Raw genomic sequence first — 24,515 nt, forward strand, 5'->3', positions numbered from 1 at the left:
CTTATCGTCCCTTCTCCCATCTAACAAAAACACAGTTGAACTACTTTGAAATTCTCTTGGCATACCAATTCTCACCCTAACTTTTGTCCTTCTCTCTCTCTCTCTCTCTCTCTTTGTCTTTGTCTCCATCTTACTAAGAGTCGAAAACTTTTGAAAATAATTTATGCAAAAGCTTCGAATTATCTTCTATTTACATTAATTTGTAAAACTCAAGAAAATTCCAATTAATCTAATCGTCATAGTTTTATCGAGCATGTATCTGATTCCTACAGTCACTTTTAACTCTCATTCTTTCTAACATTTCCATTCTCAATTCCACGAGATGTATCAAAGAAAAAAGCAACTATATATAGAAAACACGAATCGTAAGTGGAACCAGCTCAACAAAGTGCATCGTTTAGGGGTCTACGTATTGTTAGCCATAGGGGTGCAGGATTATACATATATACATACAGGGGGTTAATATATATCCATGTATATATAGGGGGTTCGAGACTCTCTCTCTCTTCTCATTTAGGGGTTCTCCTATAGATACGTCATGATCGATAGTCTCGTTGTCAGCGCTCGAAAAAGTGACGAGTCTCGCACGTTCTCTCGTCTAGTTCCGTTCGATCTCCCATATTAAGTTGCTAAAAACTAGTCGCAAAAATCAAGGATCGAACGTAGTGATAAAGTATCGCGTCGCAAGAAAATATCCGTTCCTTACTTTTTCTATCAAAATAATTTCCGACAATCACGAAAGAGGAAAGAAAATATGTACAATATGATTCAACGTCAGGAGATTTTCGCTTTATAGATTATTAATTTAATCATTTGTTTGGTTATTTATCGGACGAAAGCCGGAAGGCGATAAATCGAGCCTCGAGAGCAAACAAGTAAGATAAACGATTAATCGTACGTAAATGCGATTACATAAAAAACGTCGTAACGCAGGGCGACGCGTTGCAACGTAACGCTACGGAACGGAACGAAACGCGACGGTATTGGATGGGTCCTCGTAAATCTGCGATTTAACGTCGAGTCGCGTTAGAAATCATTAGGAACGGTGTTAGCTTTATAATATGTATTCGAATCTTGAAGGCGACTTATTGCGAGAAGGGATGTTAAGAGAAAGTATCTCTCTTTCTCTCTCTCTCTCTCACACTTACTCATTCATTCTTCTCTCTTTTTCTCTTTCTCCGTTCTAGTCATCTCACTCCAATCTTCCACCCCAACTTTGCCTTCTCTTTATCTCTTTCTCTTTCTTTTCCTCTCTTTCTCTCTTTCTTTCTCTTTCTCACTCACTCGCTCAACAGCTTGCACCCTCGAAGAGAGGAGCCCCAAGCATCGCGCAACCCCCGGTATATACTCGGTGCTAAACGCAACTACACGAGGGGGCCTTTCTACCGTCTTTGTTTTCCCTTTCTTCACAGTGTCGTTTCGCAGTCTCGCGCGGCGGGGCGGTCGTTGAACGACGGAAGCAGGAAGGAATAGACGGGAAAGAAAGATAATACGACGTCGCCTACGTTAAAGGAAAAGAACACGTGGACGACGATATTTTTTAGTTCCTCTCTAGAACTATACGAAAGAACGAAGAGATTCTCTCGGCGCATGATTTGAAAGATCGAACGAGTTGATCTGTTTAAAAATCCGTGTATGAGAGAAAGAGAAAGAGAGAAAGAAAGATATATATATATATATATATATATATATATATAGAGAGAGAGAGAGAGAGAAAGAGAGAGAGAGAGTATAGTGAAAAATCTCATGGACAAACGAGCGAACCAGTGATCGCGGCTTTACAATGTGTTACTGCGTGTTCGGTTTTTTTCCCTGAAAAAAAGAGAAACGAAACAAAAAAAATAGAACAACAACAACAACAACAACAACAACAAAAAGACAAATAAAGCGACTGGCTAACGAGGTAAAAATGCGTAACCGCGCGGTGATTTTACGGCAGGTCGCGATATAATCGATAATAATGGAATAAGTAATTAGCTCGATAGAACGGTGCTAAATATACGGACCAATAAGAGATATCTAATATCGAAGAGGACATGTGGAAATCGATTAATATAGAAATCGTGTGGTCGATTACGAATAGTTCTTATTAACTATCCGAAACGAATGAACTAACGAACAAACGAACTAACTAACGAACGAACGAACGAACGAACGAACGAACGAACGAATGACGATGATGACGATGACGACGGTTAATTTTACTTTTACGCGGTCAGATCCGTCGATATGTTTAATATAACCCATCGTAATTCAGGCCACAACCCTTTCCATCATTTCGAGTATCACCAAAAAGCAATGACGATGATAATTATTACCGATAAATTACGTAACGAGCGAGTGATCGCTTGTATACGCGTTCGTGATACTTATCCGCGTTTTAACGATCGAATGTAGAGTAATCCAGTTGGTTATAGTCGTCGTCGGAAATTAGAGAATTATATCAATAATTGATCTATTCTTGAGTTTCTAAAATTCAAAAAGAGAGAGAGAGAGAGAGGAAAAAGAGAAAGAACAAAGAGACAGAGACAGAGAGAGAGAGAGAGAGAGAGAGAGAGAGAGAGAGAAATCATAATCGATATGTAAAAGCTAGAACGGAACGAGAAGAATCTTCATGGAGATCATCGAGGAAGACATTCGAGGTTATCCGAGACATCGGGAACTTTGGAGTGACGAAGATGAATCGTAATAAAAGTTCGAAGAGTCGAAAGAAAAGAATAAGAGTCGAGGAACCACCACACAGTGATCAGAGTAAAGAGTAGAGAGGACGTTTGGCGTCATCCGGTGAGGCGTCATCGCTGGCATCAGTAGAGAGAGGAAAAGAGAGATAGAGAAAGAGAGAGAAAGAAGGACACATATAGATAGATAGAGAGAGAGAGAGAGAGAAAGTGATAAAACGAGAGAGAGAGAGAGAGAAAGTGATAAAACGAGAGAGAGAGAGAGAGAGAAAGAGGGAGAGAGAAAAAGAGGGAGAGAGAAATAGTAGAAGAGAAGGAGAAAAGCGAAGAGGAGGAAAGAGAGAGAGATAGATAAAGAGAGAAGAGTGCCAGATAGAGGGAGAAAGAGAGATTTTTCCCCACCGCTTGGAAAAAGCATCCCCCACCAGAGCGAGTTTTAGGGGTGCGAGAGGGTCGGCGGGGGTGGTGGCGGCGTGGAGGAAGAGGAGGAGGAGGAGGAAGAGGTGGAGGGACGAGCGGCGGAGGAAGGGGGTTTACCCGGGGTGGTCTCGGTGGTGGCTGGGGGCGGCAGCCTCAAAAATACACCGCAACCACACCGCGCGGCTCCACCGCAGAAGCCGCCATCTTCCACCGCCGAACCGAAACGAGACCGCGCGAGTTAAACACCCTATCCTACCCCGTACAAGTTGCCGCTGCCACCCGCCGAGGTATCGCCAGGTGAACGACTACCTTCGTCATCCTTGCCAGCAGTTCGAGAAACGTTATCAAGACGACCTACGAAGATCTCACTTCGTCTCTGGTTTCTCTCCTGGATCATACAAGTCAGTTACGTTATCTTCTGGATCGGAGGATCTTGGATACTCGTCATGAAGAAATCTTTAAGATCGAACGATTGAACCAACGAGAATTTGTTGTTCGATGGGAAAAAAGTGATTTCGTTCGCAGTGTCGTGTTCGGCAAACGTTCTTAACAAGTGTACAAAGCTAAACGAATTGTTCTCAAGTTGAAAGAAGATTCTTTTTTCTTTTTTTTTTCTAAAAGGACCAATTATTATTAGCTAATTTCTGTTGCTCCTTTATTTTTCCTTTCTCGTTTTTCCTTTTCGCGTTCAACGTGTTATCGTTCTCGATTGATGAGACGGGGTAGGGTAAACTCGACGGACTGATTCAATTCGATACACGTGACAACTGTATGTTTCGTGGGAACTCAACGAACGCGGGTGAATTTAAGCGTAGAGATCTTCCCTGTCTCGGGATACTCTCGATCCTTTAAATTATTTCCAAGTGTGCGATCTAACGACGGGAAGGAAGTTAAAAGTAATATCGGACCGGCTCTCGAGTGCGTCCTGTATCGCGAAGAAAGGAAGACGGTAGTATTGTATATCGTTCGACGGGGATAAAGACGCGAAGAGAAAAAAAGAAAAAAAAGGGAAAAAGTTTGAGAAAGAAGAAGAAGAAGACGAAGAAAAAGAAGAAGAAGTAATAGTAGTACTAGTAGTAGAAGAAGAAGGAAAGAAAAAAAGAAAAAAAAAGAGAAGAGAGAGAGGGTGGTACTTCCTGTCGATTCCAATAAAACGAATTTTCTCCGCGACTTGGCAATCGAGACGGGAGGAAGAATTTGCAAACGGATGCTCCTCTCCCAAAGCGAGATAATGAAATAAGGATCAAAGGATCCTGGGGTCCGTAGGCCAAGTAAGAGCAACCGAGCAGCATTCTGTATGGCATTCGTTTCTGAAGCCAACAAATCTGATTCCTTCGGGAGAAGCTATCGTTCTTAACGCGTTCTTCCTGATCCACAAGAGTTATCAGTTTGATCGAAATCAGCGAACGCGTGCTTTTCCTCTCTCTCTTTCTCTCCTCCCCTCTCTCTCTCTCTCTCTCTCAAGTTTTATTCTCCAATCCCGAAGATCGATAAAAGGATTCGATCGATTGTGTTCACCAGTTTGAGCGATCACTAGTTCAAAAGAGAGAACGTACTTTTTCTTATACGAAGTAAGAAAAAACTGATGATCCTGCTCTCATGACGAATCCTTCGCGAGATGTTGTTCGTCCCGAAGATCGGCCTCCTGGCCTAGATTATCCCGATCCTAGATCGGTTCGCGGTGATCATCAAGGACATCAAGCGATTCCAGCGAATCAAATCGGTGGAGCGAGAATACGTAGGACTAGGGCCTCTTCGTCGAGGAGAAGAATGCACCTAGCTAACGACGTGCCTCCTCAAGGTTCTACTAGTGGTAATCACCATTCCGATTATGCACTCACTGCTGATCTACTCGCCGAAAGGACGTTGGATGGTTTGCTTGCTGAACATCCTGGAGAACTCGTGCGAACAGGTAATTTTTATTACATTAAAAACTAGAGAAAGATAAATTAGACAAAGAACGATTAACCTCTTGATTAATTATTTTTAATATCCATTTATAAAAATCTCGTGGCGATTCTACCTCATCATTGTATAATTTATCATTGGATTATCATGAAGAGTAGGATTCGTCATTTGTGGTCAAGTGGTTAATTAATATCGATGACAAATAGATCAATAAAGCTACTTGTTTGTTCGAAAGGTTGTCCACACGTGGTATGCACAGTTCTACCGTCGCATTGGAGATCAAACAAGACTCTTCCGGTAGCTTTCAAAGTAGTGGCACTTGGTGAGGTCGGTGACGGCACCTTGGTCACTGTACGGGCGGGCAACGACGAAAACTGTTGCGCGGAGTTACGGAATTCCACCGCATTAATGAAGAATCAAGTTGCTAAATTCAACGATCTTAGATTCGTCGGTAGAAGTGGTAGAGGTAAGTGAATATATATTATTGACTTTCGCTAAAGGAAATATTGAAATAGTTAGAAAATAATTACATCGATTTAAAATAACTTTTCAAGAGAAAACATACATCGACTTCGACTAAGAAAAATATTATAACAATTAAAAGATAATTACGTTACGTTTGAAATAATTTTTTAAGAAGAGACATATTCGTTAAACGTACTGATCTATCTTTTTCTCTTCCTTTCTCTCTAAATTGATTTTTTTCTTTTCCTTTTTTAAATTACTCTTCTTAACGTAAGATCTTCAATGATTCACAAGATAGATACATTAAGACAGGGGTGGTCCTAACCGATGGCCTCGTTTTTCCACCGCCAAAAAGCAAGTCCCATACCACGATACGACCATTCGAATCTTCATTTTTAATTCACTAGGTGAATACCACGGGACAGTAGCAAAGCGTGCCGTCTCGCGTGATTTTGGTTCTAGAGATTTTTTAATTCTCCCTTTCTCCGCGTATCAATAATTCATCGTTCCTTTCCTTCCCTTTCCTTTCCCTAAGAAAGAGAGAGAGAGAGAGAGAGAGAGAGAGAGAGAGAGAGAGAGAGAGAGAGAGAGAGAGAGAGAGAGAAAGAAAGAGAGGAGGAAAGAAAGACAGACAGAAAGAGATGAAAAATTTTAGAGAGGAGAGAAAAAAGAATGGGTCTCCGAAGAGACCCTGAATAATGCGCGCTAATAATCGCGACCATTACGGACTTAATGCAAACGTCGCGCGCATCTCGAAGAAAATCGCGAATAAGTGGAAGGCTTTCGATTCGGTTCGAAGTAGAAGAGCAAAGTTTCTTTTTCGTTTTTATTTTTTTTCTTCTTCTCTCTTTTCTTTCCTTTCCTATCGCCCTTTTTCCAAGAAGGGTGAAATAACGTATAAAAGAAAAAGAAAGAGAGAGAGAGAGAGAGAGAGAGAGAAAGGTGGGTGAGTGGATGGAGTGAGACGAGGAGAGAAAAGTGATAGAAAGAGAAAGAAAGATACGAGAAACGAGGCGTCCTTTAATTCCTTTAATTCGACCGAGTTGCACCCAACCACTACCACCAACACCACCGCCACCATCATCATCACCACTACCAGTTCCATCCTCGATTCGATCCCTTACTACTACCTTTCGAACTTAACCCACCGACCTCCGTTTCTCTTCTACGATCTCGCGACGTCGAACTTTCAAGAGAGCAGTCGCGAGCGTAGCCTGTTAACGAGGGGCTGTTCGACTTGTTTATGGCAAATTGGAAAAGGAAATTGCGGGGTCCGCGATATTGGGAGCTCCTTAGGCCGAAACACCATCCCTTTTTCAGTAGAGAGACGGACTGCTTTTTAAACGATGTGGTTTGAGTATAGTTGATCGTTCTCTTTGTTCTTACAATTTATTTCTTCATTATTAACGATAGTTTTTAACGAAGCAAGAAATTTAGGAAAATATGAGAAGAAAACAAAATGACAAAAGAAAGAAAGAAATTAAACAAAAATTTTAGAAAATCTCTCGCAAAGGATTCGTTAACTTTTGTCCAGCTAACAATCGTCGACTTTCCCAGTCGTTTTAAAATTTTATTTTTCGTTGAGAGAGCCGCAGATGAGGATATCTATGATATATATATATATATATATATATATATATATATATATATATATATATATGTAAAATGTACACACACACACACACAAACACACATATATACATATATATATATATATATATATATATATATATATAGGAAATCGGGACGATGAGACGAGTAGCATGGGTAGGTGCCTACGTGAAAGAGCGGAGGTAGAGTGGTTGGCTGTAAGCGGCTTTGGTTTCCATGGCAGTAAGCCCTCATTACTGTATTACGGGCAGCCCTTAACTACCGTCGGTACGCAACGATTTGCCTCTATAACCTTTATGGAAGAGATGGATCATTCAAGATCGTTAGTGCATCGCTAAACGTAGATATCTTGCTCGCGAGATCACCTTCGCCGATCTTTCCACTATTCTCACGAAACTGAGGCCTCGATCGTACGCGATTAGATATTTTTTTACTTTACTTTTTCTTTTCTTCTTTCCTTTTTCGTTTTTTATTAATTTTCTTTCTTTTTCTCTGTCCTTTCATTTTTTTCTTATTTTGTTTTGTTTATTAATTTTTTCTTTTTACCATGAAATAAATGAAGAATATATTTTTGTACGAAAGTAAACGTATTGCAATAAAATATTTTTATACATTGCGACAATGAAATATTGTTACCTATTTACTCTCTGAAATATCGTTATACGAAATAAAAATGGAATGATTACATCGTAGCGCGCGATTGTTAAGTAAAACGAGAAATTGTCGACTGCCCATCGACGAGTTCGTCGTACATAGCGCATAATTTCACTCGCACCCTTTTATACAGAGATTTCGCGTGTATTTTTGCGAGTTGCTGTCTCTCTCTCTCTCTTTCTCTCTTTTTCTTTCTCTCTCTCTCTCTCTCTCTCTCTCTTTCTTTTTATCTATCTATCTATCTATCTATCTATCTATCTATCTATCTATCTATCTATCTCTCTATCTCTTTCCTACTCCATATCCCTGTTGTTATTTTCCACGCGGGATATGAGAATGGGCTGGTCTTTTTTTTAAGGCAAATATTTGGTCCACCCTTGCTCGCGGCTTTTGTGAGACAAATTTAATATCGCGAATCTGAACGATAAATGATTATTGCCCAGGAATGACGCCCGCTGAAATATCAAAACCGATTCGACCTCTCTCTGTACCAGCTCTCTTTTGTACTTCATTTTCGCGAGCTGTAAATAATGGACGGACTTTAATAGCACCCTACTCTAGCGTCTCTTTTACAATTTCGTAGTTTTACAAAATTCTCTCGCGTAGCATACGGGATGAATGAGAGAGAAAGAGAAAGAGAAAGAGAGAAAAAGAGAGAAAGAAAGCGAGAGAGAGAGAGAGAGAGAGAGAGAGAGAGAACGAGAGAAATTGAAGAAGTGAACTTCGTTTATAGACACAAAAGAGAAAACAAAAATAAAAAACGACCAAAAAAAAAAAGGAAAGCAAATGTTAGGCGAAAAAATTGATGAAGCAAGGGTTTTTTATAGGAAGGAATAGAAATTGTTGAAAAATTAGTATAAAAAAAGAAAAGTTAGGGCGCGATATCGTCGATGTCTCATCGCACGCGTGGGCATAACGAGCATGTACGTCGAGTGAAACAGGGTAAGAGAGAGAGAGAGAGAGAGAGAGAGAAAGAGAGAGAGAGAGAGAGAGAGAGAGAGAGAGAGAGAGAGAGAGCGTAGGAAGAGGACTCGTGGGTGGAGGAATATTATCATACCGGCGCAGGGGCGTATATCACTCGGCCACCCCTTTCGCTATCCCGGACAGGGATTAGCGTCAACCTCCGACTGCTAGGAGTCACGGGCCGTTCTCGTCGAGACGCGCCGTCGGTCTTCTCATCGTCCTATTTGTACGTATATGTGTATACGTATGTGTATGTAGTGTCCTACGTAGATATTTGTGTGCATATGAGTGAGCGAGCGAGCAAGCAAGCGAGAGAGCGAGTGAGTTTCTCTATCTTTCTCTTCATATGTAGATATATATCCATAGTGTCCCTACGTTCGACCCAACGACGCCCGTAAAAACGACGGACATAAATACCGGAGTTACCTGTGTTTTATGACGGTTCGACCGAGGTACGAGCAGGAAGAGAGCAAAGAAAAAAAGAAAAGAGAGAGTAAGAGAGAAAGAGAGAGAGAGATAGAGATAGAGATAGAGATAGAAAAAAGCGAGAGAAAACGTGGACTATCGACAGGCAGATCCTGACCGATGTCCTGCTGCAATGGAATCCCTCGCCTCGATTCGTGGAGCTCTGATCCGAACGGCTCGAGTATGGAAGGAGGAACTCGCTTTAGATCATCGCGGCGATTCACCCGGCGGAAACACCCCTGGACCTATCCCCACCTCTTTCAACCCTTTCTATGATATCGCTAACACTGGACGACGAATCCAACGGAACAACCTCCCCCAAGTTCCCCCGAACCTCCAACAACGGTTCGTTTTCACGTTTTCCTTCGAGAAAGAATTGCGTTAAGAATTAATGTTTGTTTCACGCTCGGACGTTTCGAGATCTTGCATCCTGATACATCTGGATGTTGTTTCTGGTGTGAGAAAATTGGGGATGGGATAGGGGAGAAGGCTGATTCGAACGCGACGGAAGGAATACATTCACGGATAATCGGAAGGGCTGTCGTCGAGCGAGAAAAGTTTCTACTTCGTAGGACTGGACGATCGTCGAAGCGTTTCCGTTAATGTGCTCGTTGTAACAACAGAGAGATTGAAAGATAGAGAAGGATAGAGATATATATATACATATAAATACGTACATACATATATGTATGTATACATGTATATATATATGTACGTGCATACCGAAAGAGAACACAGAAAACGCAGGATTAGCGTCTGTAAAAAAGAAACGGATTCGTCGTCGTTACGTAGAAATGTCGCTCGGAGACCAGAGCGAAAAATAATATTTAATCGGTAGAAAGACTCGGGCGCAGTCATCCACCATGCGAGTCCAGTCCTTTCTTTCTCTCCCTCTTTACCTCTCTCTCTCTCTTTATCTTTACCTCTGTCTCTCTCTTTTACCCGCGACCCCTTACGCCGCTCTTGGCAACTGGATTTTTTAATTTTTAATTGGGAAAAACGTCGTCGAGGTGGTCGACGAGATTCACTGACCCTGTCGTAGAATACGACGTAGCGTAGTAGTACTACTGCGTTCTCACGCGTTTCCGGTATCACCTATGTATGTTTCCTCACGAATCGAAGAGAACGGATTACCTCTTTTCGAGAATTAGTCTCTCTCTCTCTCTCTTTCTCTCTTTCTCTCTCATCTGACAAAACTTTTCCATCTTACGATCGATTGTTCTTATTGTTTAAAGAATGGCGATGCCAAACGAACGCGAAGGAGATTACGATCAGTTTTTATTCCGACAATATCAATTTGTTCCGTTTGAAAAATATAGATCTCGAGTAGATAAATACAGATTTTAATTGTTAATATTAAATTGCGAGTAATCGCGATTAGGTATAAGTATGATCGGACCATGTTATCCGAAGCAATTCGGTCGAGATCCGATATAGAGTCGTTCGTCCGAAGAGCAAACGATCGCAACAGCTGTTCCCTCGACCGAACACGCTAAGGGAGTATTTTTAAAAGGTCCCTGAAAACGAACGTCGACCCTTCTCAACTTGGACGGGTCTTTACTACTTATTAAATCATTTTCGCACCGAAATCATTTCTACCGTTACCGCTAATTTTCTTGATATCGAAAATTTCCCTCTACGATTTTAAACGCTTCTTCTATTCATAAACTCGATAAAGTCTATCACGCGTTATCGTCCATGTCTTGTTCTTCTTCTTCTTGTTCTTTTTTTCTTTTTTCTATTAAAACTATGTACGTCAATCGATCTATATTTTACCAGGCCTGACCCATCCCGATTCGGCTAGTCAAAACGTCAGAATCTTAAAAGACGACAAACACTTGGAAATAACGATCCGAGGTAGTAGAGGTACTAGCCCCTTTGCGCTTGGCTCGCCAGCAAACAGGGGAGTTTTTAACGCTGCATGATCCAAGAGCAAACTTAGGGCGAACGCGAATGTTACGTCTGGTGTGCAAATTCTTGTCGGCTTTTACGAATAAACGTTGGATGTAGAGCTATCGTGAAGCCAAAAACAAGAGAGAGAGAGAGAGAGAGAGAGAGAAAGAGAGAGAGAGAGAGAAAGAGAGAGAGAGAGAGAGAAGAGAGGAAAAAAACAAATGTAATATTCCAATAGACGATATTAAAAAATAATATCAAATGTGACAAATGAAAAAAGAGCTTTTCAACGTTCGCGAAAATCTCGTCGTCGGGTTCGTACCGAATGAATTACAATTTCGCTAGACGTACACGTAGTTGGAGGGCAATAGACCTCAAGAGGGAGGATCGTTCTTCCAGCGAGTTACACATAATGCCTCATAAACACCCTCAAAATGCCTGGCATCACCCTCGATTCGTGTTGCCGGCGCCCTCGCGGACTTGACACCATACGGCTTGGCAATAAACTTTCCTCTCGTTGCTGCTTTGCCTTCCGTTTAAACGTCGTCTTTCATTTGCAAATAATTTTCTTTTTTTTCTTCTTCTCTTCTTTTTCTTTGTCCTTTTCTTTTTGTAGGAAAATAAATCCGACTAACGTTAAACGTTATTGAATCCACAGTTGGTATTTTATCTTTTTCTTCTTTTTCTTTTTGTTTTTCTCTTTTGGCAAAGTTCTCGTACTCATTCGTTGGAAGTCAAAGACCACTCGAATATTTTGCTTGGCGACGGTGGTAAGCCGGTTAAATGTCGTGGTTCACCGTAAAAACCAACTCGTTTACCAAGCTGGTCTCGGCACCATAAAATAAAACTACCCCCGGAAGCGTGCATATACGCGTACGCTCGAGCTTGGCAACTCCATTATAAGCTGTACTACTTGACTCAGTAACGGTAGGAAAACCTGCCGAGCTTCCTGTTTCATTGCTCTAACCCATACACGATGTTAGCGTGAGCGAGTACTTTGTTTGCTTTTGTGGAAACAAACCTTTTTTCTCTCTCTTTCTCTCTCTCTCTCTCTCTCTTCTATCCCTCGTAAACTTTTTTCCCTAGTCATTCATGTAGAAACTTAATACTTATATATGTATACGCGTATATATATGTGTGTGCGCGCGTGTGTATGCATATGTGTGGATGCGTTACAACGTAGATTCGACGTTGTTCGAATTTTTTTTTGGATAACATCGTGTGTGACGATCAGTGTCATTTCTGATGGTAACGTTTAATGCTCGACGACATTAACATATCCAGAACGATTCGGTGGAGAAGGGTGGTCGAACGTCGACACGGTGGCGCCACTCGTTCACCCCTTACTTCCGGCACATTTGTGTTTTGTTTCCAACGAGCGAATTGCATCGCCCTTCCGCCCTTTTCCGTGCGTCATCGGAAGCGTTTTTCGTGATAGCGATAGGGAGACGATAAAAAATATCCTGTTCGAGTATCGAGAATCCTTCACAGACGACGAATCGAAGGAATGAAAGAAGGTACGAGGTGAATGTGATTTCTTAAAAAATTGACGGGGCTGTTAGGCGAGAGCTAGTCATTTCGTGGCCAGCAGAATGAAACCTAAATAATGAAAGAACGTGGAAAGCGAGAAACCAAAAGATTGCCCTTTTGACTCTTATGACTTTTAATATCCTATCTACTATGAGATAAAGTCTTCTTGGAAATCCTCTGGGAACGATTCGTCTTTCTTCTTTTTACGTTTACCACCAAGCGATAATTGTTTCGAACTCATCGTCCCTTCTTCATCTTCGCGCTTTCCTTCTTTATTTCCATTTCTCTTTCCAGGGAAGAGCTTTACCCTAACCATAATGCTGCAAACAACGCCACCTCAGGTAGCCACCTTATCGAAAGCGATCAAGGTCACCGTGGATGGTCCTAGAGAGCCAAGGTCTAAGACAAGTGAGTCGCTCGACTTTACCTACCGTAGGCAATTATCCTATTCCTATAGTATAACATTAGAACAGAATTAATTTCTTTACGTAAGATCGAGAGGTAATAGCATTTGTGAAAATGAAAATTAATGACGAGGGGAGTGATCGGAGGACTAATATTATTCCTCTCACGTTTCAGGACACCAAGCTTTTCATCCATTTCACTTCGGACCTCGACCATTCCCATTCGGACACCCACAGGATCCGTTGGGATTCAAGCTGTCCGGTAAGTGGGTGTTCTCTAATCGAAGACACGCGTTCCTTCGTCCCGTTACTCGGAGTTTCAGCGTGTCTCGTACCTGCCCCTGTTCTCTATCACCTTCTCGGCCATTCAGAATTCCTCCTCGTCGATAGATAACTAAGTTTGCACCCTCTCGCGAGCCGAGCGAAGGCAGGATCCTCCGCTTTCATCCTTCTACGAAAGCAGACTTGCTCCTCCTCGTCCCACTATCTCATCGTACCCCACCCTCATCCGTCTTCCTACTTGCCCGACTTCGTGGCTAGGAAGGGTGTCAAAATTGAGCGTCGGCAGGCGCAGACTCAAAATTGAGTTTTGCCACGGGCGCCTAAGTGGAGAAGACTCTGATTAAGCTCCCGACGCTAGCGGCGAACTCTGCCTTTTCCTTTCCATCGGTTTAAATTCGAGACCGTGTGTACCTATCGAGAGTTTCTACTCTCGTCAACTATTTTTATTTTATTTCTTCTCCCTTTTTTTTCCCTTTTTCTTTTTTCCTTTCTTTCCTTCCTTCCTTCCCTCCAACCCCCTAAATTCATACGACGATCCCACCTCGACTCTCACATCCAGCTACATCAAAGTCCATTGCCAATTCTCGATCCCAGAAAATCTTTAATTTTCCATTAAGCGCGTCGACCCCGTTCGAAATCAGATCGCATTCCCTTCCCACGAAGCTCTCTCGTGATTAACTATACGATATCGCAAATGCGCAATGTTTTTTGAACTGCAGCTGCTTCGACAGGGCAAGCCCGAAAGCTCGAATTCCATTGAAACTCGTTCGGAGCTCGAAATTTTGATGGGACTAGCCTCGAGCACCGAGGGTCGGGTACTGATACTGGTGCACCGACAGTGTATTGTTTCGGCATGATAAGCGGCTTAACGGAGCTTCGCTCCCTTCTGCCCTCGAGGGTAGTGCGGCGGGGGAGGTTAGCCCGTCCTGCCGTCGATTTCTCGCCAACCATTCCGCTACCTCTTCCCCGGCCAATCCCTCCTCCTTCTCCTCCTCTCTCTTTCTCTCTCTTTCTCTCTCTGTCTGTCTCTCTCTCTCTCTCTCTCTCTCTCTCTCTCTCTCTCTCTCTCTGTCTCTCTTCACCAACATATATAACCGTTCTACTCAATCAAGGACCGAGCACTGCCGCACCCGATTCCTCTAAAACTTCAATTTACCCTCGGACCGTTTCATTGTAATTTTAACCAATAAGAAAAGGTCACGTCCGTCGAACTGTTCGTTCTACTCTCAACGTTTATTAGTTATTAAGGTATAGCACAAATAGTAACGTATCGATCAAGTATAGAATGAAGACGATCGAACAATCTCAACAAGGGGAGAATTTCTATTTAGAGAATTCTTTGGATTAGATATTAGGTTATGATGTTTTTTTGGAGCAAACTGCCTTAACAAAGTTTTTTCAATCGGTCGGATTAATTGGGTCAATAATACTGCATTTGAGGCAGGCGATGGAAATGGACAGCGAAATAAAGGGAATATCGATCGGTTTATTTCGTGTAGTACCCGCCAGATTTTTCAACCCTTTCCTTCCTAGTTCGTCCGTTTTCACATAGATTGCGCCTCCGTCCAGTCTGACGGCCGGTCATCGTGGTACCTTCTAAGTACGGAAGTCAAGGGTGTATCGCTGGCTGGATAAGGATGCGTTTCAAGGGCTGGTTTATTAGATATCGGAGGTTGAAAGAGAAGTGGTAAGGGTAAATAAGAGTACGATAGACGTGTGGAAGTAAGAGAGTAGAGAGAGAACCTAGCCATATCGGGGTTGTTAAGGTGCCCATTGAGGTGTAACTAGGGGGATGTTATTAAATTTCGTTCGGCCTACCCCGACAGAAGGGACGAATTTTACGCGTTTCCTCGAACCCGTAGAGAGATTTTTCCGAGTCCGACAAGTACCTTTCTAAGAGACTCTTCTTCTTCTTTTAATTTTCCCTTATTGTGTCAAATGAATGCAACTTCGATAAATCTAAGTATCAAAGAAGTTTCATTGGTACTTTTCATTCTATAAGATAGAAACTCGAAACTTAAGTATCCTATAAAAAAGAGAAAGAGAGCGAGAGCGAGAATGAGAGAGAGAGAGAGAGAGAGAGAGAGAGAGAAAGAAACAGAGGGATGAAGAAGAAGAATAATAAATGCGTTCGAAGACAGGTACCACGTGAAAAATCCCAACCGAGATTGTCCAAGAAGAAAAACATCCCGATCACGTGCCTCCCGAGAGGCCGTGCCATCGTCTTTGTCAGTCTTGCTAAGGGGATGAAAAATCGCGAGAGCCGGGATTCGAGTTAACAAGAGAAGCTAGCACGGCCCCATCCCACCCACTTTCTACCCTCCCGTGTCAATTAACCGCCTACGCTTGAGGGGGCGGAGAAAGAGCACAGGAAAAATCGCAACCCCTGTTTCAATAAGGTGGCCTTTACCTCATTTGGGGGAGATTGTTAGGAGCGCTAAGTTAAAAACTGTCGCTTCGTTCTTGGATCGCTTTGCAGTAAATTCGTAGCCTCTTTTAAAGGAGATCATTCTTTTTCTTTCTCACTTTTTCCCCAGTTTGCTTCTTCTTCTGCTATATTTTTTCTCTTGTTTTTTTGTTCTCTCTTTTCATTCTTTCTTTTCTCTTTTTTTTTTATATATATATATACTTACTCTCGAACGTCGACTTTTCTCTCCAGAGAGAAAGAAAGAAAAGTGATTTGAAAAATATTAAACGTCGTTGAAATCTTTTCTCTGAATTAAGAAGATATTATCGATTATGATAGTGGAGTAAGAAAAAAAAAAAAAAAGAAATGTCGAACAATGCATTACATAATACTTTATCGGAAACACGAATGAAAGCCATCGAATCTTTGATTCATGGTAAAGGTTCTCTTAAAGAGCCCTTTTCAGAGAAAACTGAGCAACCCTTCAGGAGATGCGCCAGTGAGTCCTTAAAGGGAACCTTTTTAAGGGTTGTTCCTGTCCACTCCTGTGTCGAATCACAGGAGATCCTTTAAATTCGCGTCACATTTCACCCCCAGGAGTCTTCGGAAGGCGTCCCTCGACCGGGTATCCCGTCTTTTAATCAGGTCCGGTGACCGGGTCCTTTCTCTGGAAGCGACGGTAACTAATGACACTCCTCTGCTATTCACCTCCTTCCTCCTGTCGTCTTCTTGGTTACCATAGATATCGAAACCATCCTAAGACGCCGGTACTTCGTCCCATGAAACGAACTAGACAAGAGTTATCCTCCATTATGTTCTAAAATATTTCGGTGTAAAAGCTCACGTTAGTTGATTACTATTCGTTGTTAACATTATTTTTTGCATAAATATATTTATGGAAATGAATAAATAATTTTAGTCGAGAATCGATCGGAAGAATGCACTTTGTCTTCTTTGTCATCATTAGAAAGAAGAGTAGACTTGTGAGGAGAGAAGAAAGATGGAAAGAGAGAAAGAGAGACAGACGGAAAGAGAGAGAGTGTGAATGAGTGAGACAGCAATTTTCTCGTCCTTTCTGGAAATATCTGTTGGTAGAGCTCAGATCGGTGCCAGAGACCTTTCTAGGGTGGCATTTTAGGGGTTGCTGCGACGCGATAATGAGAACGGGCGTAAAGGGTGGGTGTGCAAAGACATCTAACCGACGGTAGCGAGAGAAGAGGACGAGAGAGAAAGAGAAAGGGAGAGAGAGAGAGAGAAAGAGAGAGAGAGAGAGAGAAAGACAGATAGATAGATAGAGAGAGAGAGAGAGAGAGAGAGAGACAGAGAGAGAGAGAGAGATCCATAGAGATGGAGAAAGGAGAGGGTGGTAAGAGAAGGCGAGCTTCACAAGGGTTAACGCCTTAGAAGTAAGAAGGGCGTTTTAACGCCTGTTTTGCATAGATTTGAATAGATAAGGAGGACAGGAAAATACGCGAATTAATTTATTATGTATCTACGGTGCGAAGCTCTAACGGCTTAACGATGGAACCAGAACGACCGGCTTTACTCTCTTTACTTTGGTATCCTATCTCGTTGAAAGACCAAAGGACTTAACACCTTTTAAAGGACTCCTTGAATGAAAAAGTAAATGATTAAGAAAAAAATGTATATGGATACTATCGACGATAAATATAACTTCTGTTTTTGGCCAATCCAAGGGTCTATTTTATTGTAATATCGAGTGGTGAACACCGAAAATGGATTGAATGATATCGATTTCCAAAGTGCAAATTAATGACACATAATGAACTGCCGGAAAGCCCGCGAACGATTACACGTGACGTAACATTACCGCATCCCAAAGTGGCGCGACCAGTACCGAACACATTTTGAACACGCTACTCGATAATACGTCATCCCTTAAAGCGCGGCTTCCCCATCGGTAGGCGCGCGCTTTGCAAAGGCAACTAACTCTATAGCCGTAACGTTTAAGCTTAACATTTCTCACCCCTTAAAGGGTAGCAGCTCCTTGAACCCTTTCAAAACCCTTTCTCTCCCTCCACACCTTTCTTACCCACGCACACTCCGAGACCTCACAGGGCCCTCCCCTCATTAGTCTTCATTTGTTTTCGGAATTATCGCCCGCCGCCGCTACCACCACTACCATACACCTCTATTCCAAGAGACGAGTTACGTTGGAAAGGGTGCCAACCATTTTCGGGGGTTTATTAAATTGAAAATATGTTACAATCGCTTTGGGACTCCTTGTTCTTCGAACGCCAACAATTCAAAGTCATCTACCTCTTTCGCGAATAAACCCTATACGCAATTGTACCTCTTTGTCTTCTTTTCTTTTCTTTATTCTTTTTTTTTTTCATCCGATATTCCCCTATATCAGTTCTAAATTCTATCCGAACGTAGCGATTCGTATGTAGAATCGTGTGTAGAAAAAAAAGGAAAGAAAAGAAAAAAAAAGAAAAGAAAAGAAAAAGAAAGAGAGAGCTTCCCATTGACTTCTTTCTTGATATAGAAAAGTTTCATATTCAAAGTGGAAAATGGAAAATAGGCACCAACGTAGAATCAAAGCCGTCCAACGTGGCGCACGATGCCGGCAAAGCTCTTATCGTTTTCTTAATCCCCTCATAAAGTAGCGGGACTACAAGCTCCTCTCTCTCAAGCTTCTCTCGCAAGCTCCGTCGACTCCGTGCTCTACGCGCACAACGCGCCACGGCAGTGTGGTAGAACGCGAGATAGTGGTGTCCTCTCTGGCAAGCTCGGCTTAAAGAGAGCTTAAAAATCACCCCTTCGACCCCTACCGAGCTTTTTCTATCCCCACCCGTGATACCTAGAGAATCGGTGGGAATGTTGGCTCGACCAATCAAACACGTCGCAAGCTCCCTTCGACACGCCCACCTGCCACTCGATGGACAACTCTCCCTACTACTCTGCCTTCACCTTCCCCTCCTTTATACTCCCCGCCGCGCACTTCTCCTCCCCCGCCAAAGCGCCACGCCGCGCCGTGGCTTCGGAGCTTTCACGGAATTTTTAAACTGCCTCGCACAGATGACGGCATAATCTGCTATTGATCAAGGTCTTTCGAAAAACCGATATCGTGTCGATGACTGCCGAGGCTTACCTCGGCTCTCTTTCTCTCTCGTTTATTTTTGTTTTCTCTTTTCTTTCTTTTTTTCTCTTTGCCTTTTTGTTTCTCCTTTTCCTTTTCCTTCTTCTTCTTCTTTTTCTTCTTCTTTTTCTTTCTCTTTTTTTTTTTTACTTCTTTTATTACTTCATGCTCTACACGCATCATAGTTGTTTGTTCGTAATGCTTTCCCTTCCTTCCCAAACGTACTAACGAATATTCCCATTATTAAGCGTTTTTCACGTTTCTCGTAGTTCAGAGCCTGCCAACGAATTAACCATCCGTCCAGCGTCTTTGAAGTATCGCGTTCAAACCAAACTTTTGATGTCATGAGTTTTAATTGCATTCATACACACGTCCCCCCATCGTTTCGCAATATCGGCCACGATCGAGAAAGAGACGACGAGCAATCGTTTTTCTATTCACCACCGGAAAAATTTAACTGTCCATCCATGTCAAGCGGATGCTACTACGTCAAAGGGAAACATTCTTCTATCTCTACCTGCCACTCGATGATCGTCTGTCCATGAAAGTAGATAGCCGCGTCGTGTTCTCTGGAAAAATGAAAATAAAGTACAAAGAAAAAAAAAAAGAAAAAAAGAAAAAAACAGGAAAGAGAAGGAAAAGAAAAAGAAAATAATAATATCCATTATCTCGGAGTATGGCAGAAATTTACAAAATAAAAAGGAGGAGATCTTTTTCGTCGAAGCTTTGATCAAATTCTATAGTATATGTATCTTCTTCTTTGATTCATGTAAATCTACGGATATCTATTAACGATGAGAGAAAAAGAAAGAAGAGGAAGAAAAGTTAGGAGGAAAATCTTGTAACAAAATTTGATGAAAGGATTATTAACGTTTTTAGGCTTGCAGCATATTAATCTGGAACAAGGGGCGAGCCAAGGATGGGGTGGATTACCTAGAGGATCTTTACCACCGCATTGTCTTCCGCCACCACCCGGTCATCACGCGCACGCACATCCACCGCCGGCCGGTGGCTCGGCCTTCAACCCCTTTCATCACGCTATCGAACAGAGGTCTCCCAGACTGCCTGGTTCTAACACCGGTAAGAATGTTTCTTTATATCTGTAAAGAGTTCATTACTATAATCATAGAATGATCGATGGTGAAACCTTGACATTTCCTTGCTTTTTGTTTTTTTTTGTTCTATTGCTTGTAAAGATTCGACGAGGAACGATTTGGGTCCTATCAGTGTCTCCGTGAGAGAAGTACCACCGACAACTTCACCAGGAAATCCTGGACCAGGATTATTAACAACAGCTACCGTAGCTGCACCGACACCGCCGGCCGAATCGGTTACCACTACGACCCCAAGTCCCTCGGGACATCACCCGCATTTCCAAGGTATATTTCAAATTAATATCTACCCTGTTGAATAACGTAAAAACGAAGAAGGTGTTAATTCTCTCTATCTCTCCCTCTTTTTCTCTTTCTTTCTCTTCCTCTCTTTTTGTCTGTCTGTCTCTCTCTCTCTCTCTCTCTCTCTCTCTCTCTTTCTCTATCTATCTATCTATCTTTCTCTTTCGACTCACACAGGTCTTCATCTATTAGGAGCAACCGGATCGATCTTTGGATCGATATTCGCTCCACTGTTACCTCAATCCTCATGGCTTTACAACCCGCTTTATCACACACAACAGTACATTCTGGAACCTGAATGGCACGCGTTAGCTCTCAGAATGGCTCAACAACGATTACAGAGACCAGATCAGGCTAGACTCGAAGAACTTCGAAAGTTACGAGGTACAAGTGACAGTCCCGAAGGTAGCTCGAAAGAAGACAGGAAAACGGATCAAGAGGATCCAGATCCTTTGAACAGATCAGGAATGGACAGTCCCGATGGAAGTATAGAGGTTGATGATAGGAACGATCAAGATCGAAAGAGAGATCGGATTAGCGAGGAATCGTTTCTTGAGCAGGACTCGCCAAGAGTTTCACCGAGCAGAAGCGATTTGGAGGATACAACTTCGAGAGACGCGAATTCTCGAGACGTACCGATTCTTCTTCGACCTAGTATGGAAAATTTCAACGATCCCGAGATTCAGAATGATCACGAGGTATCTATTGGTAACGATTACACCGTGAAAATTCGTTTGGAAGGTACCGTCGATCTCAGTACGAAGAAGGGCCAGGACAAAGAGAACGTAGGTCAGGATTTGACCATCAGGAAGAAGGACGATAATATCGAACCAATCAGACCGCGAAGGGAACGAAGTCCCAAACCGAGACACGTCTGGAGACCTTATTAAAAGGGTTCACCAACGTGCAATCGATAAGTTTAAGACGTTAATATGATTGGAATCATTGAAGGAAGAGATTCCGATCGTTACGGATAAAACGAGTGATGTCGTCATTGCTACGATTAACGAGATCAAGATTTCTCGAACGATATCAGAAATAACGTTATCGTTATCGTCGATCGAGTGATCGTCGTTTTTAAATCTAATAAGTACGAGCCGACTTTCAAGTATTTTAAATATTAATATAAGTTAAATGTAAATAATATCAACCTCTCTCTCTTCTGCGATCGAGAATCAACAATCAAAAGATATTTAGGAAATACTTTAAGACTTTATCGTGGAGATCACTTCGATGACTCGAGGACTAACCAGGGTTTTATGTTCGTAATAGCATGTAAATATATGTAACGTCCAATCATCATTATCGATATAGATTAGATTTTCAAGTAACATTCATTAAGTCTCATTCTATCTCGTTGTTCTAATTACGATCGATCGTTCTTGCTGGACAATTTCGAATCGCAATAATTTTATTGTATTTAATAATCAACATACGCGAGAGGATTACTTTTAAACGATGTTTGTCCTGTTCGAAACGATTATCTATTATTTTACATCGCGCACGCTCGATCATTATCACTAGGCTAGACTCTGAATTAATTAGAAAGATTGACGAAATTTGATTTTATTCGATATGGGCGATGTTATCGCGAATGTTCGTGTCGTTGTAAATAATAAATACTCCTTTAAAGAAAAATAAAAAAAAAAAGGAAAAAAAAAGAAGAAAAAAAGGAGGGGGAAAAAAGTAAAAAAAAAATAAGAAAAATCCCAAGAATGAATGAGAAACCGTATCGGCGTGTTTCACAAAGTCAAAGTTCCCTTATTTTTACGGGATAATCTCTATCGATGTGTTGAAACGATAAACGAAAGCGTAGACCGATAATTATAGTCTTAACGCGTGTCAGTCACGGATTGTCTTTACATCGACGTACGCGTGATATCGGCCCGAAAATAAAGAGAACAATTCACTGTTTATCTACGTCATCAAATAAAGTAATATCATCCGTTCCATGTCTAGTTCCTTATTTGATTTGACTTATTAATCACACACGTTTTCGATTCTCAAGATCGAAAATAATAGATCATTTTTCAGGTAAGTGTCAATATCATGTCAATGTATATCGATACGCTAATAAAAAAGAAGAAAGAGAGAAAGAGTGAAATCGGTGTACTTCTTTAAAAAAATTACGAATTACATTACGGAAATTTGTTCGACAACGCGTGCGACGTAACCGAAGCTAATCCAAGGGAGAATGAGGAAAGGGTTGGTTGGGTGGTTGGTTGGGTGGGGCTTCTGGGTTGAAGCAGATGCAGCGGATTCAATAATTCGCCGCGATTGCAATCGAGCGGGATGCACCGCACGCAAAAACGGGCAGGCCCGATATCCGCTTGGTGAAAAGGTCCGCGTGATTGATGGGATACAATGGTTCTCCTGGTCCAACTCTCTTTCTCTCACATATACTCTTTTCGTAGATATTTTCTCTCTTTCTCTTTCCCTCTTCTTCTCTCTATCTCTGTCTCTGTTTCGTGCGATTCACTGAAATCGAGATAAAAAGACCGCAAAACAATTTTCTACATTATTTTCCGATGCACGCCGGATCAAATGAGCAATAATACTGACACGCCGCACATGAATCTTTCTCTGTCTCTTTCTCTTTCTCTCTCTCTCTCTTTTCATGTATGCGTGTGTGTATGTGTGTTTCTGATGCCTAGAACGGGAGACGTGTATCCGTCGACGCACGCCACTCGTCTGTGTTTTACGTGGGACGTATGACGTACGGCCGACCGCTTTCCGCGATAGATTTGATATCCTTTCGCGCTCTGCCGTTCGATAAAATACATTTTCGATCCGTTCCGATGGCGTTTCGACTTCCGTGTAGTTTTACAAAATTCGTTATAAATCTTTTTCCTCGGTATTCGAATAATGTTAAATCGTCGACATTAGCAGACGTCAATTAATGAGAATATATTATAAGTAACGTGATGACGATTAATATATAATTTGACTAGGAAAGTAATGAACCACTTAGTATCATGGCTATACATTATTCGCAAACTACACTATATATCCATTATGCAGGACAACCACGTCCACGTGTTTTCCGGTAGAAAAGTCTACAAAAAGTCACTGGAACCTACCTAAAAATAAAAGAGACCCCTATCATCCTTCCCCTCTATCTCTCTCTCTCTCTCTCTTTCTCTCTCTACCTCTCTCTATCTCCGTCTCTCTCTTTCTCTCTTGTTCTCTCGATTCTCTTTCGTCCCCAACACTTTTTCCAAATCCGTCCACGTCCCCGACCAGTCGAGTTATCGCAACAAACTACCCCAATGACGATACGATTAAAATTTCACGGGGTCGCGTGGTCCAGTCATGTTCTCTCTCTTTCCCTCTCATCGAACAAACCGTCTCCGTACGATCCCTCTCTCTCTCTGTAGCAGCGTCGACTGCCACTCTGTTCTCCTCCTCCTCCTCCTCCTCCTTCCTCTCCTCTCTCTTCATCCTCATCCTCCTCCTCCTCCTCCTCCTCCTCCTCCTCTACCACCACCTCTACCTCCACCTCCATCCCTGTTGGGTGATTGGTACGTGACCGCAGCCACCCCCGCTTTTTAATACACCCGCACCTGCATATCCTACACCCGCAACCGGTGAGCTGCCGTTGCCATATATGCCAAAGGGGTGCATCCGACCCCTCTACAACGATATCTCTGTCTCTCTCGCTCTCTCTTGCTCTCTCTATCTCTCTCTCTCTCTCCCTTCCTTTCTCTCAATTGCTCTCTCTCTCTCTCTCTTTCTCTCTCGCTCTCGTGTCCTTTCTCTTTCTCTCTGGCGTTTTGTATCCCTCTCTACAGCGTCAACGTCACGCTGTACGAAGTGATTCATCGATCGAACGTATTCATGTTCCTATGTTCATCTCCCAAAATAGCGAGAAAGACTGCTTCTCTTCTTTCATCTGTTTTACAATCATGTTTATATATCGATGAAAAATATAGATGTAATGTACATATGTACCGTCATCTGTCTCTGTAAATTTCTGTAAGAGAAAGAGAGAGAGAGAGAGAGAGAGAGAGAGAGAGAGAGAGAGAGAGAGAGAGAGAGAGAGAGAGAGAGAGAGAGAGAGAGAGATGTTTCTCTATTATTTTATTTGTATTCATCTTTAAAATTTTAAGGACTCAGGCTCTGTAAAGTTGTTTCATTTATGCAATACAAAGCGAAATTCTATCGATGCGAGAATATTTTTCTTTGTATGCAAGCAAGTATTATGTCGTCTCGGAAGATTTTAAGAGTTATAAATAAATTGTCAGTAATTATGGGATTGATTTCAATTTACATCGATAGATATGTACATGGTTAATTAACTCTGCTTGATCCGAAGGAGAAACGAAAACGTAAGAAAGC

General features: G+C 42.0%; 1 protein-coding gene across 8 annotated transcripts in view; it reads left to right on the plus strand.

The window, feature by feature from the left end:
• LOC127064094 (uncharacterized) overlaps positions 1–22,125 on the plus strand; it is a 30,357-nt gene extending 8,232 nt beyond the window's left edge. For 3 of the 8 annotated variants that reach the window (XM_050994700.1, XM_050994692.1, XM_050994684.1), the window contains exons 2-8: positions 2,590–5,010; positions 5,242–5,472; positions 12,882–12,995; positions 13,167–13,253; positions 19,663–19,863; positions 19,980–20,162; positions 20,355–22,125. In XM_050994700.1, the coding sequence (XP_050850657.1) occupies positions 4,698–5,010; positions 5,242–5,472; positions 12,882–12,995; positions 13,167–13,253; positions 19,663–19,863; positions 19,980–20,162; positions 20,355–21,067 (1,842 nt within the window). In that variant the 5' untranslated portion in view covers positions 2,590–4,697 and the 3' untranslated portion in view covers positions 21,068–22,125. Of the gene's footprint in view, positions 1–1,313; positions 5,011–5,241; positions 5,473–12,881; positions 12,996–13,166; positions 13,254–19,662; positions 19,864–19,979; positions 20,163–20,354 lie in introns of those variants that run through there. The other 5 variants (XM_050994667.1, XM_050994675.1, XM_050994659.1 and 2 more) reach the window with 5 other exon arrangements.
• The last annotated feature ends 2,390 nt before the right edge of the window (positions 22,126–24,515 follow it).

Source organism: Vespula vulgaris, chromosome 1 (assembly GCF_905475345.1).
Source record: "Vespula vulgaris chromosome 1, iyVesVulg1.1, whole genome shotgun sequence".
NCBI classification, from domain to species: Eukaryota; Metazoa; Arthropoda; class Insecta; order Hymenoptera; family Vespidae; genus Vespula; species Vespula vulgaris.